The sequence below is a fragment of the Acipenser ruthenus genome, chromosome 4 (assembly GCF_902713425.1).
Source record: "Acipenser ruthenus chromosome 4, fAciRut3.2 maternal haplotype, whole genome shotgun sequence".
Classification (NCBI taxonomy): domain Eukaryota; kingdom Metazoa; phylum Chordata; class Actinopteri; order Acipenseriformes; family Acipenseridae; genus Acipenser; species Acipenser ruthenus.
The window spans coordinates 14510660-14528885 of record NC_081192.1 but is presented as its reverse complement, the minus strand read 5'-3'; the positions used below and the strand labels follow the sequence as shown (position 1 = coordinate 14528885).

The window sequence follows — 18226 nt, the reverse complement described above, 5'->3', positions numbered from 1 at the left end:
AGAATGATACCTAACGAAGCAGGGAATGCAGGGAGTTTGTACTTATTTAGGTCTAAATATTGCTACTGTATTTTGCTGGAAAGGATATGTACTCTTTTAAGCCTAGCTTTTAAAACCATGACACAAGGTAAATGTAGTAAAATGTCATTCAGTTTCCAAAGTACATTGTCTTATATTAAAGGTTATCTTAACTAAAGAATGATGGTTGTTGTTTAGAATGATGTTGTACTGGATATAAACCTGTATGTTACAAAGGGGTACCAATGGGCAGGAAAGTCAATGTGGTTAATTAGGGCAGATGTGCTTCTGCTTGTGGAATGTGCAGAGGTGTTAAAGTAATTGTGGGCAGTTTGTTAGGCTTATAAATTAAGGGTTCTGCTCACTCACCAGCATCTGCGAAGCACAGTCTTTTCACCTGAAGTATACCTGTTCTTTTTTCTTTTTGTACTTGGTATAAGTTTTGTTTATTTATTTATTGGTTTCCAAATATGATTGGAAGGCAGTGTGGTCCAGTGGTTACAGTCCAGGACTTGTAACCAGAAGGTCCCCGGTTCAAATCTCATCCCTGCCACTGACTGACTCACTGTGTGACCCTGAGCAAGTCACTTAACCTGTTTGTGCTCAATCCTGCGGATGAGATGTTAAATCAATGTCCTATTGTAAGTGACTCTGCATATAATGCACAGTTCACAACCTCTGTAAAGCGCTTTGTGATGGTGGTCCATTATGAAAGGCGCTATATAAAAATAAAGATGTTATGTTGTTATTTGTGTGTAAATAATGAAAAATAAGGGTTTTTTTTCACAATGCCCTTCAACCTGTTAACTTCAGCTCTCAATTTGACTTGCCTGATTACAAAGTTTGTGTCCTTCTGCAGAGGTCCATGCAGTTTTACAGTACAATTGGCATTTTGAGAGGTTACACTAAAAGGAACAGCTTGACTTCAAGAAAAGCACAATACAGTAAAACCTGTACAATCTGGCTTTGCTTGGGACTGGAAACTTGTGCTGGATTAGAGAGTTACTGTAAAAAAAATTAATACTGTACCTACAGAAGGTAAAATTACAAAAAGTTTGAACGCTTTAAAAAAAAAAAACTGTATTATTGTACATACACAGTATAATAAACACAATAATTCCTCAACAAACTTTAAACACAACAATGCTTCAACAAAATCTTTACCTGTTTTTAGCACAAACCTGGTTAACCATTCCCACAGAAAGATGTTCACTTGTTCGTACTGTACCTGCATCCAGGATTAATTTGCTTTCTGCTGCATTCAGGTTTTTTTTTAGGTAGGCTTTTTTTTTTTCCAGAATGTCTGAAATAGTTTGCACTGCGATTTTGAATTCTCCGCTTAGCTTTTTTTGTGTTGGTTTTGGTAAACGTTCGGGTTTTTTGATAAGCATACATTTTCAGCTCGGAGATGAATGAATGATTGCAATTGCAGATGATTTAATGACTGTGATGAGCGCTCAGGGCCCGATGACTGTGATGGACGCTCAGGGCCCGAGTGAAAGATAAATTTGGCTGGAGGCCTCATCCGTGGGTGCCTGATGGCTACCTGCATGAGGCCGTCTGGAAAAATGTGAACGGTTACATGCATCCCAGTGCCACAGATAGGAAGTGGGCCACCTCCCTCCAAAAAGACGAAGCCGCCAAACCATAAATGAAAAATAATAATAAATGATTAACGCACCCCACAGTGGCACACTGCAACCTACTCCCCAAATATTGAAAAATGAGTGAAAATCAGCAGCTGAGACACGGGCCGTCCCCTAGAGCATGACTGTGCTGGGGGAGAGAGCCCAGTCTGTCCAACCCGACCACTCACCCAGCATAACTAAATACGAACCGCTCAGCACACAGGTAAGGAAAACCCCCCTACTCACATATTTTTAATTTTTTAGGGGGAAACCTCAGAAAATTCGTGGCTGAGGGTAGCCCTTCCTCCAGCCTCTAAGCGGTCACTCCCGTTTCTGCTTCCCAGCGCTTGACTGAGTGGACGAAACAAAAGAAGCGACATGGGAGAATAACACACAGAGCTTCTATGCGCTTGCTGATGACGTGTTGGTTAGGGGCGGATTCTCCTTGCAGAAAAGCAACTAAGTTTATAATTCTTTCAAAAGATAACTTGTTGTGTGGACATTTAGACATTTTATTTGCTGAATGCTGTGGCAGGACTTGTTAATGTATACACAACATCCTGCTTTTGTTTTTTGTTTAGTTTTCTTTATAATAGTTTATATATGATCTGGTGCCAGAAATTTAAAATGGTCTGTGTTGGCTGGAAAAAAAGGAACAAGCAGACAAAATTGATTTTTTAAAAACAACCTTGAATGACATATTCAGCAACATTTTCCCCCTTCAGCCAAATCCAGAGCCTACACTATTCTGATGCGCGACGCATTCACTTCATTTAAATACTCCGGACCACATTCAGAAGCACAGGTGCAGTTTTCTTGTGACTTGTGGGTTGAAAAATAGATTTTATGATTTATTTATTGACACTGAATGGTTGGTCAAGACATGTGCATGCAGTATGACTATCAACCAAACAATTAAGGCCTCGTACACACTGCACTCGCTGTGGTTGTTTGATGTACACACACGCCTTTCATTACTGAAGTGAGTGACTCCCTGTTTAAACAAACAACTGAACTCAGACCACCATTACATGACATTGTGACGGTGTACTCCCCGCCCCTGTGCATATTATGTATTATTTTGTATTTGTATTGATTTAAATGCAGGTTGAGCGAAGTGTCGTCTGCCATTGTTTGTTGATGTTTCATGTTTTAGGACCTCTCATGAGAATGCGTGACTGTCAGTTAGTAATTAATTAATTAGCTGACGGTCACGCAGATTTATAAAACCTGTGCAAAATGTGACCGAGGGGAAGATAATTGATAGCTAGTTAACCCCTCGGTCACCAATATAAGAACCTGCAGCTTTGGCTGATCGAGGTAGGGTGATCAGGGAGAAAGAACGTGAGTAAGCGAGAAACTGAAAGTGAAAATAACAATTGGCTTGACACCAGCACGATACTTGTTTTATTTAGGGTTGTCCAGTGTTTGTTTAGTGTCTGTTTGTTTTGGCCAACGTGCCATTTTGTTTTGTATCATTGTTTTGTTCTGTTTAAACCTTTCATTTTATTTAATAAGTACCCACTTCAGCGTGTTTCATACCCCAGTCTGCTGTTGTGTCGAGTCTCTTTCTGGCCTGACATCATCCACAAAGCCATTCTGTGACAGACATTCGTTAGGTTTGTGTGGCAGCAGCATGGAGGCTGTGTTTTTGTTTTTGCTTTTTTTTTTTAATTTAGTTGTCACCAATGGTTTTTACCCCGGTTTTCTCCCCAATTTGGAATGTCCAATTATTATTTTTATTCTGGTTCACCGCTGCAACCCCCTAGAGACTCGGGGAACGGAGGCTGAAACACGCGTCCTCCGAAACGTGTTCCTGCCAATCCATCATTTTTCGCACTGCGGAGCCACCAGACCTATAGTGCTGGAGGACAACACAGATTGGAATGGCTTCACTGTCGACCCGCAGGCGCTCTATCAGCCACAGGGGTCGCTGGTATGCGGTGAACTGTGGATTGCCCTGCTGACCTAATCCCTCCCGACCCGGGTGGTGCTCAGCCAATTGTGCGCCGCCCCCTATGAACCCCCAGTCACGGTCAGCAATGACATAGCTATGCTCTTTTCTGCAAAACCAGCAGAGACGCTGTTTTGCTTTTTCTGCACTGCTCAATACAGTGGTGACGATCTGCAGTACCATGATGGTAGATCGGGAACATTTGGGCGATCTTTTGACCAGAAGGCTGGTGGGAACGACTTGAGTGGTCTCCAAATGACTGGCTTAAAAATGTATGCATCTCTAATGTCTTTGTCATTTATTGAGACCTTTCCTGGAGTGCCAAAACACACAGATGAGACCTTCAGGTCGCACTGTGGCGTTTGGGGATAAGAATGGTCCCATATTGTTTCATTTAAGTTGCAAAACCAAAAATACATTTTTTTTTCTTACAACAGAATATTATACACTGTACTTTGAGTAAATAAAAACATATATATATATATATATATATATATATATATATATATATATATATATATTATTTACTATTGTTATGAATTTACTATTCATCAATATTACAAAATCAACTTGGCTGATCAGATGTCATCGTTTATCAGACTTTTCCATGTGATGAACATGGCTAAAAAGAAATATAGGTGTGCAGAAATCCACCGAGCAGAAATCCACCGAGAGAGAGAAATCCACTGCAGTTTTAATACACACACACAGTTGCTGCGCATTAATTAACTGAACTGAATTAATAATTGAACTCACTACTTGTTCCGAACAGGATTAACTAGTGTGGTTGTCGCTGCCTTTTGTAACCGAACTGTGTGTGTACTTAAACCGTATTAAGAGCAAAAGGTGTGTGTACGAGGCCTTACACAACTAGGTCTATTTTAATGATCTGAATGGTAATTCTAAATACCTCAGCTCTTTAACTCTGTATTATTCCAGTTAGGGTGATTTGTAGACCTACTTAATAACTACAATACAGTGAAATTAGGTTTTTAAAAAAAACAAAAAAATCAGATATAGAGTTTCAGGGTGGCAGAAAAAAAAAATTCCGATATCACTATGTAACACAATTTTTGTTCCTGGGTAGTAAGTGTTATTTCCTAATTGCTTATGCCTCAAAAGTATAGAAAATGGCTATTATTCCCCACAAACTTTGCTTTTGTGACCAGGACAGTGATATTTTGAAATTTACCTATTTCCAATGAGAAAACGGGCGAATTTGTGTCTTTTCGTTCACATAAAGTCAGAAAAAAATAACATATGAATCCAAATTAACATGTATTTATACTAAAGTAATACAAAAAATGACTACAAAATATTTTGAAGCTGAGTAGTTTTTCAAGATTTACGATTATACTGTAAATCACTTTCACGAATCAGCCCCCAAATGTAGTCTCCCATCATGTTCTCGTTATACTGTCCTTGGTAGCGGCATTCAAAGTCCAGTATATCCTGGTGGAAGCGCTCGCCTTGCTCCTCCGAGTACGCTCCCATGTTCTCCTTGAATTTATCAAGATGAGCATCAAGGATATGGACTTTGAGGGACATCCTACAGCCCATTGTGCTGTAGTTCTTCACCAGAGTCTCAACCAGCTCCACATAGTTTTCGGCCTTGGGATTGCCCAGGAAACCCCGAACCACTGCGACAAAGCTGTTCCAAGCCGCTTTCTCCTTACTAGTGAGCTTCTTGGGGAATTCATTGCACTCCAGGATCTTCTTTATCTGTGGTCCGACGAAGACACCGGCTTTGACCTTTGCCTCAGACAGCTTAGGGAAGAAGTCTTGAAGGTACTTGAAGGCTGCCGACTCCTTATCTAGAGCTCTGACAAATTGTTTCATAAGGCCCAATTTGATGTACAGTGGTGGCATCAGCACCTTCCGCGGGTCCACCAGTGGCACCCACTTGACGTTGATCCTCCCCACAGAGAACTCGGTCCGCTGTGGCCAGTCCCAGCTGTGGTAGTGCGCCTTGGTGTCCCTGCTGTCCCAAAGGCAAAGATAGCAGGGAAACTTGGTAAAACCGCCTTGGAGACCCATCAGGAATGCCACCATTTTGAAGTCTCCTATGACCTCCCAGCCATACTCATCATACTTCAAGGCATCCAGCAAGGTCTTGATGCTGTTGTAATCCTCTTTGAGGTGCACCGAGTGAGCCAGGGGAAGAGATGGGTACTTGTTACCATTATGGAGCAGCACGGCTTTGAGCCGTCAATGAAGAGGCGCCACTCATTCTGGTTACAGGCGATTCCAATTGCCTCGAACAGACTGGTCACATTGTGGCAGAAGCAGAGCCCATCTTGACGGGTGAAGAAGCTGGGAAAAGGTTGGTGACGCTTCCTCTGATCTGCGACTTGCACACTTTCATCCAACAAGTTCCACTGCTTGAGCCTAGACGTCAAAAGCTCGGCATTGGACTTGGTGAGACCAAGATCTCTAATCAAGTCGTTGAGGTCTTTTTGGTTGAGGTAGTATGGGTGAGAAACCCATACTACCTCAACCAAAAAGCTCCACCTCTGAAATTGTCATCTGGATCTACAACGTCTTCCTCGCTCTCTGACTTGCTGCTCTCTTCTAAAGACGGTTGCTCTCTCCAGAGGAGTGGGTACGGGGAGCTCATGGGAGTGTGGCACCCGGGCGATGGATGAAGGAAGGTCCGGATACAAGATAGCAGGTGCATTTTTGCCAGTCCAACGTATGCCTTGTAGGCCTCACACATCTTAGCAGATGCTTCCACGGAGTACTTTTTCGCTCTTGTCTTGATAAATTGGCCGCAGACATAGCAAAATGCGTCTGCCGGATGCTTGCAGCCTCTTGATGCCATCTCAGAAAAATGCAGATATGTATCCACTTAGGCAGCTGGAACTAAACTGAACTGGTGGGCTTAAGGCCCCTGTATTTATACTACTATTTATATTACTGGAAAGTTCTAGAAAGTTCTAGAAGTTACTCCAAGTTTACTCAGCACTGAATCTATCTGGAATGTTCTGGAAAATAGGTACATTTCAAAATATCACTGTCCTGGTCACAAAAGCAAAGTTTGTGGGGAATAATAGCCATTTTCTATACTTTTGAGGCATAAGCAATTAGGAAATAACACTTACTACCCAGGAACAAAAAAAAAAAAAAAAATTGTTACACGGTATATTTAAAATAAACCCCAACGTTTTTGTAAAATAGACATTTTATATTTTAATTGTTAGTATTTTTAATTATTGTAATTAATGTTTTATGTTATAATTTTTGCTTGTTTTGGAAAGCACTTTGGGATGGCTTGCCATGAAAGGCGCTATATAAAAATAAATTGATTGATTGATTGATAGCAGGACCTGTTAAGTAATACCTGTTGTACTTCAATTGTCGACTGTAATGTTTGTTATTACTGAGCTGATGATATTGCCTCTACTGCATATTTGTTCCTCAAGGCTCCCATTGTACTTGGAATCCTGTCTGTGAATAAATGTAGATTGCCAAAAACCTGGGAGTTCGTCCTGTTACTTCTTCTGCTTAAGAACATAAGGTCCAGCAGCTCTTAAGCCAAGGGAAACTTCTCTATGTACTGAATAATCGTTTTGTACAGATTTCAATGACGCAAATTCAAAGTTGAAACATGAACGCCTCCAGCAGTATGTTAATTATAATGAATGGAGATACTCTCATGAGCAGCAGTGTGGAGTAGTGGTTAGGGCTCTGGACTCTTTGACTCTTGACCGGAGGGTCGTGGGTCAATCCCAGATGGAGGACACTGCTGCTGTACCCCTGAGCAAGGTACTTTACCTAGATTGCTCCAGTAAAAACCCAACTGTATAAATGGGTAATTGTATGTAAAAATAATGTGATATCTTGTAACAATTGTAAGTCGCCCTGGATAAGGGCGTCTGCTAATAAATAAATAATGAGATAAGGTAACTGTTACTCTGTAGAAAGAAATATTTAAATCAGGCATCGTTAACTGCTGTTTGAAACCGATAGCACTGTGTTACCATAACACTGCCGTCACAAACGCATCTGATTCTTATTTGAGTTTCCCAAAGCAAGTATCATCTTTCTGCATTAGTTTACTGTAATAGTGGCTTTTAAGTTAACTGTTGATGGAGACACTGTTTTATTTTATTATTGTATTTATGACGGCTGAACTACTGTATTTCTCTGTGGGAATATTGGGAAAAGTAAAAATGCCATGCCCTGCATCAAGTGGAACATAAATTGATTTGTCAAACATTGTTGACAGAATTAATAAGTTGTTTATTCTTCTTGTGTTGTTAAAAGGAAATATTTCAATTATTGCCAGGTTTGATTACACATAACAAATGATTTCTGACATTTTTTTTCTTTCAAAATCAAATTGAATTCACATTTGTAGTAACAAAAATCTGACCTGTTTTCTACAGCAGCGACTGAATTATCTGTTTTCAATGAATTTGTAATCTTTTCTTTTTTTTTTTTTTAAAATTTAGTCGTTGCCAATTAGTTTTTATTATTTTCTCCCCAATTTGAAATGCCCAATTATTTTTAGGCTCAGCTCACCGTTACCACCCCTGCGCTGACTCAGGAGGGGCGAAGATGAACACACGCTGTCCTCCGAAGCGTGTGCCGTCAGCCGCCCGCTTCTTTACACTCTGCAGACTCACCGTGCAGCCGCCTCAGAGCTACAGCGTCGGAGGACAACGCAGCTCTGGGCAGCTTACAGGCAAGCCCGCAGGCGCCCGGCCAGACTACGGGGGTCGCTGGTGCGCGGTGAGCCGAGGGCACCCTGGCCGACCTAACCCTCCCTCCCCCCGGATGACGCTCGGCCAATTGAGCGCCGCCCCCTGGGAGCTCCCGTCCACGGTCGGCTGTGGAATAGCCTGGACTCGAACCTGTGACGTCCAGGCTATAGAGCGCATCCTGCACTCTAGAGAGTGCTTTTACTGGATGCGCCACTCGGGAGCCCCATGAATTTGTAATCTTTTTAGATTTAAATAGTGTTTGAATAAAGACCAAGATGTTTACTCTGTGTCTATGATACCTGCTGTATAACATAAATGATTGTGCAATAGAAATATAGCATGCTCAATATATCAAGTATGTGTGTTTAATGACTGTTGTATGGGGTTAGGGAAAACAAAGCTTAATCAAGCCACCAGAAATTGTACAACCATTAATTTAATTTAAATGTATTATGTGTGAAGTGATTTGAAGAAGCATCAGTTACATTCAATGCTTACTCACATTGGTGATATGAGTATGCTGAATAAGGCCCTAGCCCAAATGTTTGATTATTTGATTGAGCGTTTTTAAGTTATTGATAATTGGTGGTGAGTTAAAGGTTGTGCCTATGCATTGATTAATTACAGACACTAACTTATTACAGTGTTAAATTGTACGAGGAAGATCTTTAATTAGTTGCACATATTACCTCTTTTCAGTAAAAAAATAAAATAAAATTACAGTGCAAAACATTTCTATGTCATCCCAAAGTCATCCCAAATAATCATTGGTTGTATTTGTGTCTCTCTTATTTTGGTCCACAGTGTTTATTTCACACTATATTGAGAATATCATACAACAGTGCTCTGCTGGCTCCCATCCTTTTCTTGTTTTTTCAGTTGTGGGACTCCTCAAGTTCAAAAATAACTTAAAACGCAATATATCAAAGACTAAAACTGGACGTCATTTTAAGGCAGGTTTCTCTCATGCAGAATCAAATCTGACACAAGACCAAACAAAAAGGGGATAGAACATCAATTTCACCAACTGACGTGAGATAGAGACTCGCACATTATTTTACAATTTTGTTATTAAAAATGTAACTTAATGTGTGGCTTTTCCAGATATATATGTAGATATTTATCAAAGGTAGACTATGGAGCAGAGTAAATAAAAATGTTGTGCAGCTTTCCAGTTTGCGGTTTCTCCTAAAAAAAAATATATAGAACCGAAATATAGAAACAAAAAACTACATTTAAAAAGTGAATTGTCAGTAGAATTTCGCATTTTAGTGCTTAATACGTTTATCACATTTGTCTTGTGAATTCCTTCCGTGCCTAGGTCTTTCACAATTTCACATCTTGTATTCTAGTCACCATTAATAAGCTGAAATGTAAACCTGGACATATAAACATTCTTGGATTAGATTTAAAATACCAGTAATGAAGACGACCCTAAACAGAAAGTCGGTGTAGCGGTACTTTTACCAGAAGCTTTTTAGCATTTTGTTAAAAAAATAAACAAACACCACTTCCGCTCGGCTATATGATTGATTACCTTAGACCAGCAGAATAAATGTGTCTGATACTTGAGGGAACAAAATTACTCTATAAACCACAGGTTGAGTGACACTAATATACTCAAGCACACGCGATCAACTGGAAATAAAGGCACCTTTATCAGAATCATTGTTTGACTTCAGTTTCAAGTGTTAATATGTGAGTCATATGACCTCTTAATGCAAACATTGATATATCTCTTTGTGTAACTGCTGCAAAATAAAAAGTATAAATTCAACCCACATTCATATAAAAGTTATGTTGATCACTAAAGTAGATGGAATTTATTATGGTTAAGAGATGTTTGCTGTTGCCGGGAAATCTATAAACCATAACCATAGCGAAGGCAAACATTAATCGTAAAAAAAGGTTGATGTAAAAAAAAAAGCAGTAAGTAGACTCAGTTGAGTTATCCTATAATAATATTGAGATTGTCCTAAGAACTTGATATCAATTATACAAATAATTATAGCGTTGTAAATTAAACACTTAAACAGGACAGAAATTCATGGTTGTAACAGATGTGCTGTGACTTCTGTGAAAAAGCAGGAGCTGACAAGAAGCAGACCTCTTTGTTGTACGTAAAGTAAGCAAATAGGGTTCTGTGAATCTTAACCTCCATTAAAATAGTTACAATTAAAACAAGGTTCCATGTCTGTTTTGCAAAGGATTTTGTTATGTGAAATGTTTAAGTTGCATTTGTATTGTAAGTTAATGCTGTAGGTGGGTCTATAAATCACACTCACAGGAAACCCGAGGTGCATTAATATACAGTAAAGTCAAAGATTGGCTGTATTGGGATCTGCCACTGTTAAGATCCTGATAATTGACCCCAGTATCAGCCTGGTGGTGCAAATATTGCTCTTACTTCTTTTGTCTTTGTTGCATTTCAGGGAGGCAATCAACTTAATAACTAAGCACTAACTAAATATTGAATAATGTTAACTTCGATTTCTTGTCTGGCAAAGCCACAGAACACTAATATTGCAAAAAGATTTATGTGGTAAAGTCGTGATCATTCCAATAATAAAATAATAATAATAATAACATGCTGTATATTATGTATTATACAACATGCTGTTTTTTATTGAAATGAAAACAGCATTGTCTTTGCAACAGTGCTTACTGTAAACAGATGGTCATTTCTGGGAAGCAGCAGTTCATGTTGACTAATGGATTATTCTAATTAAATAATAAACTACCCTTGACAGCCATTATAGGTGTTTTAGGGTTACATAGTACACTAGTGGTAGAATTGTAAATCCAAACCTTTATCTTCTTATTCACTGTCCTCCACTCTGCTGGCTTTATCATAGTTTTTAACTCTAGACCAGGGGTGCCCAATCCTGGTCCTGGAGGGCCGATGCCCTCCTGTTTTTTGTTCAGACTGTACACTAAATTGATTAATTGGACCAGTTAAACTTCTAACAAGGGCTGGATTGGTCCAATTAAGTAATTTAGGGCACAGTTGCAACAAAAGCTAGGAGGGACATCGGCCCTCCAGGACCAGGATTGGGCACCCCTGCTCTAGACACTTACAGCACATACAGTAATAACCTATTACAATGTGCATTCGTACACACTTTTTAATAATGAAGCACAGTCACTGTACTGACATACAGTATCACACATACATGCAGTATCATCCTGTTTTAAATGATAAAATGGCCACTGTTGTGGGCCTTCAAGCACCCAAAAAATAATTATACTGTAATACAATACATTTCTGAAAACATGATGGTCAAGGATACATGTAAACACGTCTGTAAGTGTTCCACTTTGGACAGGCTAAAGGTCAGAGTCCAAGTACAGTGTATTTTTCAGTTGCCAACATTGCAGTTCTTCAGTATATTTACTTTAACTGTCCCCTTGTTACTTACCGCCAACAAGTGCATACATAACTGATTAGTAATGACCACAATGGCAGAGAAGCAGTGGTCCTGTATCTGTGAGACTTAGCCTACATGCACTTTCCCACTGTGCACATATATCTAACTAACTTTGTATGGAAAAGGGTCTTCAAGGCGTGTACTTGTTTCTTATGTTCATAAGAGAACATTTTTGTTAGTTTATAAACACGCAGAAAGTATTCCCAGCACTGTTTTTTTGGGAAAACTATCTGGATACATTTATCCAAAGAAGAAACATCTACATTTTGTTGATTCCACAGGGAGCATCACATTGGCTTTGGCGCTACTGCGGTTTACGAAGGCAAAATAGTTAGGGACTGTGTCTCGTCACCCTGCTACAGTGAGGGCGACACCTGCAGGGCTGACCGTTCTCCTTTATGCACCAGTGTAATGAGGTGATTAACTTGGCAGGGGGATCGGAGGAAGTCCACTGATCTTCGGTTCTCCTGAGCTGTTGTGGGTTACTGCTGTGGATCATACTGTAGCTGGACGTTCTAAATGCGGGTGAAAAACAGTGGTAAAAGAATTGGCCTCTTTTAATTTAAAAAGAAAAAAACAAAGATATTTTTTGACAATATTTAAGTGCAAAATAGACACCAGCTGCTGTAAACAATAATACAGAAGCATGTCAGACAGGAGTGACAGCAGACAGAAAGCTGAAGTTATCTGAACCTTAACTCTAAAAATATCAATTTAGTACTTAAAGCTGGCAAATAACTCCATGTTATAGATTTCATTCCATAAGCAGAATTATTTTAGCAGCTAGTGTGTTTGCTTTAAATCTCAGCGCCGGACTGGAATGGTTAATATTATTAAAATTAGCAGATAAATAACCTGAATATGGCATTGATGCAAAACACATTACATCTACAATATAGCTGTAGTAAAGGGATAGCCGGGATGTGAGAACTTGACTTAACTTTGCTTCTCATAGCTTTTACAAACCCAGTGCATATTTATATTTTATACTAAGTTTAGACCTTCAAATTCATTAGTTGTTTTGTTTTTTCTCTTTTTGTTACAGGACATACAGGCCGGTTATTAAAATCCTTGTGTTTTACAAGCCTGACCTTTCTGCTGCTCCACATCATCTTTCAAATCACAATTAACAGCCTTCAAGCCGGAAACAACATTAACCCTGACTTCAACTGTAAGTACATGTCCTCATTTTACTGTTAAACCAGGTATTTACAAAAAGTAACCAGTATCATTTCTCAATTAAGACCAAAAACATTTATTGTTACAGTTTCAGACTTTTTGTATTTTTATAGTAGTTTATTCACATACATTGGGAATACATTGTATTTTACAGCCAAACAATATATAAGTGGGATGCAAGCTGTACATATACTGTACTGTACAAGAAAGCATTGATTAGACAAAATACAAGAGCAATGGCCTGATGAACAAGAGCAATGGCCTGATGAACTGTCAAATTTATATGTGACTTAAGCACAGTACAGTATATACAGCACCATAGTTAATTCAACAATATATCTTGCTGATGGTGAGGAAGGAAGAAAAAAATTTCTCAAACTTTGCTAAAGAAAACAAAGCTAATGTTTCTTATAGTGCATATAAATATTTGGCTTCCACACACTCGTGAAATCCGGTATCTAACTATAAAAGTAAAACTAGTCTAGACAGAGTAAACCTTGAATCTGTGTTTGATGCCCTGATTCTTTTTGCATCCAAATGAAATATTCTAGACCTTTCACTTCAACAGTGTTGCTTTATTTGTTTATTTTTTCAAAGAAATGCAAAGCTGCTACATTTCGTTTTAGTTCATCCTCATCATTAGCTAATTAAAAAAATACCAAAAATGTGTGCCCTTCCACCTCTGGAATGATCAAAACTTCCTGTAGCCACAGAGTGCTCTGTAGATATAAGCCTGCAGACAGCAGGGACATTTAGAAATACTGAGGCAGTTTGTGGGCTTGGATTCCCTTGGGTTGTGTGAAAATTACTTTGCATCATTTAAAGAAAAAGAAAAAATCTCCCTTTTTTAACTGTATGCTGTGGTTCTATTATGTTAAATGCCACAGTGTTCTGCCTGGACATTTAATACATTTTATAAAATAAAGCTTATGTTGCCTTTAAATGAAATAGATACTCTGGGAGCAAGCTCTTTAGATATTTTCAGAAGCTGTTCTGTCTAAACGTTGAATATTTCATATAGTTAAAATGGTATTGAAAAAAAATGTCCCTTTTCCACTGATGTCATTTATAACAATAAAATGGCTATTACTGTTGTGAGCTTTTTGCTTTTGATGTAGCTCAACAATAAGCATTTTGTTTTCAGAGTATTACCATAAAAATAGCAATGAAAATAACAGCTCCCATTTCCAGTTTTCCAACCTAATTGCCAGTTAAATTAAAAAATGGAGCTGCAGTTTACTTGGCTAGTCATAATGCCAGTCTAGTCTTTTTCACCACGTAAACACCAAAGGGTAATATCTGTCCTGTGAGTAAAGTGTGGGGTTGGACTCTCTGTTAGTTATCACTGCAAATTAAGATGCAGTTGGCATGCAGAGCTGCGGTAACAGTACTGCATGTATAGCTGTCAGTGGGCAAGTTAATGAATGGATCACTAGAGCAAATGGGGCTCCAGACAGATTTAAACACAACACTGTTTATGAAGCTTTCTTGCAATGTCATGCGTATGAATGAAGCAAACACAGTGCTGTGTTGTTTCCCTTGTCTGAAGAGAAACACTGCTTCCAGCACCCACTTGAAAATAGAGGAGGAGCGATGGGGTCAAGCTGAGTTTCACTGGGCATTTTTGGACATTTTCTGTTATTCATAGTTAATGACAACTAATTGTTTGTTTATTTATGTGTAGGGTTACACTCGTCTGCAGAAGTGGTACACTGTGAGAGGTCTTAAGATATGAATGCTTATGAATTGTATTCCAAATAGGTTATGAAAACAGTTTACAAATGTTTATCCTTAATGGAAAACTTAAGATGCCTTCTTATTTTATTGGCAGAGACATAATACAGTAGTTGTTGATGCAAAATTTTAGCCAATGCAGTTTATTGTGTGATCTCTGCACATTTAAGCCATTAGCTTTGACACTGGCTAATTTAATTGTCAGCTGCTGGAATTGCAAATAGCCTGATGCCTCATGTGCATTACTTTCACAGCCATACGCTGGCAAAGGCCAGATTGACAGGGATCAAATAAAAAGCATAATTATTTATATTTACCACTATTAGCATCTTATTTTGGGATATTAGTTGTAACTTGTTGGTACTGTACTGCAATGCTATGTACAGAAGATGTTAGCAGAATCTAAGATTCAATGCATTTACAGTATATTCTCCCGGAATTAGCTGCCAGTATTTCAATTATTATAATATATAATGCCTGTCTCTCCTTTACAACATACTCCTAGACCAAGGTGCTTTGTGTATCTTTTATAATACAGTGCACTCCGTTTATAAGAATCACTGATATAAGAATCAACTGCATATAGTGATCAGAACCACTGGGGCAAAATCATTCCTATACTAGCCAATGTAAAATAATATGCTTGTAAGAATCAAGCAATCTGCTTATAAGAATCATTTCGGGGCAAACTGACTACACGTAATATGGTACTTCATCAAGTGCAATGACGTATACAGCCAATAAAAGCTGTTTTTGAATTTGAATTTGATCACATCTTGCGTGATTAGGCACATACACAGCGTGGATAGTGCAATGATGCAGGAAACACTGCTTTGTTTTGTAATCAAACAGTGACTGCACCACTGCATTGTGCAGGTATTTTTTTGTGTTCTCTGTTAGAAAATGTGTTGGTTTTATTTTTCTTACACTGCGGTGGCGAAACAACGGCTAATAAAACAAACACAATAAACCTAGCTCTCAGCTGGAGCTCTAAGTAAACAATACAGTACTTCGTGTAGAAACAAACACTCGATCTCTTACTCACGGTTTGGTTTCGGTTTCGGTTTCTCTTTCTTTCTCTCTTTCTTCATTACTTTGCAGGGAACAAACACTAATCAACCCCGCACACACAAAGAATTGGGTTTTTCAAACTGAGGAAAGACTTAGATCCAGAGTTAGAGTATTTACAGACACAATGAACACATCTACAATGATTGTATGCTGTATGATTGTATGATTGATTGATTGCTCCCACCTGACACAATCAACCTGGGCAGGGAGGAGAATTTAACTCCATCCCTGCCAGTATTTCCAAAGGCAGAGCCTTGCTCTGCCACATATGCATAAACTGATCATTCTTTCTACAGAATGCTCCTAGAATATATTATGTTACTTAACCTAACCAGTCCGGGTTTGTGATCCAACCAGCATCTCGTCATTGATTTTAAATTATTCACTGCTTTACGAATTAAAACAATCATGTTCTGGGACCTAAATGGACTGTGGGAATTGTTTATTATTATTATTATTTATTTCTTAGCAGACGCCCTTATCCAGGGCGACTTACAATTGTTACAAGATATCACATTATTTCACATTATACAGATATCACATTATTTTACATACAATTACCCATTTATACAGGTGGGTTTTTACTGGAGCAATCTAGGTAAAGTACCTTGCTCAAGGGTACAACAGCAGTGTCCCCCACTGGGGATTGAACCCACAACCCTCCGGTCAAGAGTCCAGAGCCCTAACCACTACTCCACACTGCTGCCCTATACTGTGCACAAGCAATTTACAATTATTATTTATTCCTGAATATTTTTTTAATTGGAAAAAGCAAAAACCTGGGCTGTTAGTGAGAACTTCTGACTGGATGGAAAACACTTAAGTAGGTGATACTTACCAGTGGATGCTTTCTCGGGATCAATGTGAAGTATGAAGTTCACAAAGTATGAAGTTTTGTTTAGAAAGATTTCAAGACAAACTTTCCCTGGCAAAAAATGTATTGATTTTTTTTCTTTCGATTTTAGTGTTGCTAACCTAGTTTGCCATTTGCCATATTCACATATTTTTTAGATTTAAAAACTATATAAAAAAAATAATAACTTTTACTAGATTTGAACAGAAGCGATATTAGTTATTTATTGGACATGCACAATCCTTAAGATATGACACATGTGTTTATAATGATAGAAATTAAATCCTTATATATGAGATCATCTGTACAATATTTTATTATTATTTTAAAATAAAATACAGCCTGTAAATCTCATGGCAATGTGTTTATGTATTAATTCATTTATGTATTTATTTTTCAGTAAAAGTAGTGCAGGGAAAGAATGTTGCCTTCCCCCCCCCAAAAAAAAGCCATCATGATATGAAACCAGGATCACCCTGCTACAGCAGTGTTTCAGTTAGCATTCATGGGACAAGGTGTTAGATGAGAAAAAATACACTGTTTAAAAAGAATAAGTATGTAATAGAAATAAACAAAAGAAAAAACATAATTTGTCTTTGCAGAATTTGATGGAGCCTACTGTAAATATTGCTGCATTTTCGTAGAAAAACAGTAAAAAATGCAGAGAAACATGACAGGTTATAAACAAGTCATTTAAAAATCTGGGGTTCAGCCGTTACAAAACTGAAAGAACGTCAAGAAAAATCAGAATTCCACAAAGCAGCAGTAATGGTTCGCAGTGATTTCGTATCTGTGATGCAAAAAACTAGAACACCTGTACATCATCAGGAGTTGAATTCAGCATATAGAGAAAGAGTGGGGAAAAAAACAGGCAGAAGCTATTTTTATATTTTAATAACTCAAATTGCCTATTATAGTTGTACTCTTAGTATGTTACTTAAATTTACTAGCAAATGTGTTCCAAACTGCACTGAAAGCAACAATTCCTTAAAGTATGTTATAAATTTGTTGAGGTGAGGTGCGGTCACAGGGAACCTTTTGAAGAATTTAGTGACCCCATCAAGCTACAAGGCTAGATCTGCCCCTGTTAACCACTGATTGATTGATTGTGTTCAGTGTTAAATAAAACCAAAATCCTACAAGTTATATTCTACTTTTTTGTGTGTGTTTTGTGCGACGGGGAGGGGGCAAGTAGATTTTTTAGAAGGACAAGTAGATTTTCCTAGCATTTTTTAACTTTTTACAAAAACTGTACACCCCTACAAGGTATAAGTCATATCATCTTCATCCCTGTGTACTCCTGTTTCTAGCTGCCACGTTTCTTTGCTTAATTCCTTTATTACAACAAGATAGGCAATTCATAATTGCACATGTACAGTTAATGGTGTTGCTACTATTTACTCACAACATCATCTAACTGGGCATTGTGATTATGCATCAATTTAAGCAGCCTACTCTAAGATCTTGTAGATTGAGAGTCCAAGACATAAGGATGACAGATGTGCTGTGCAAAAGCAAAGTAGTCTGACATCTCATATCCTGCTTTAGCACCAAATTTCAGTTTCCCATCTGGATCTTTGCTTCAACATATCACCAGGTCAAAGGTTCTCTTTTACATTACAAAACTGAATACACCTTTCGGAAAGGCTTCTGTA

At 38.3% G+C, this 18226-nt stretch overlaps 1 protein-coding gene across 3 annotated transcripts in view; it reads left to right on the top strand.

Moving 5' to 3' along the window:
- Positions 1-18226, top strand: part of LOC117400530 (piezo-type mechanosensitive ion channel component 2-like) — a 198810-nt gene that overhangs the window by 51671 nt on the left and 128913 nt on the right. For all 3 annotated transcript variants that reach the window (XM_059022048.1, XM_059022047.1, XM_059022049.1), the window contains exon 3: positions 12780-12905. In XM_059022048.1, the coding sequence (XP_058878031.1) occupies positions 12780-12905 (126 nt within the window). The remainder of the gene's footprint in view (positions 1-12779; positions 12906-18226) is intronic.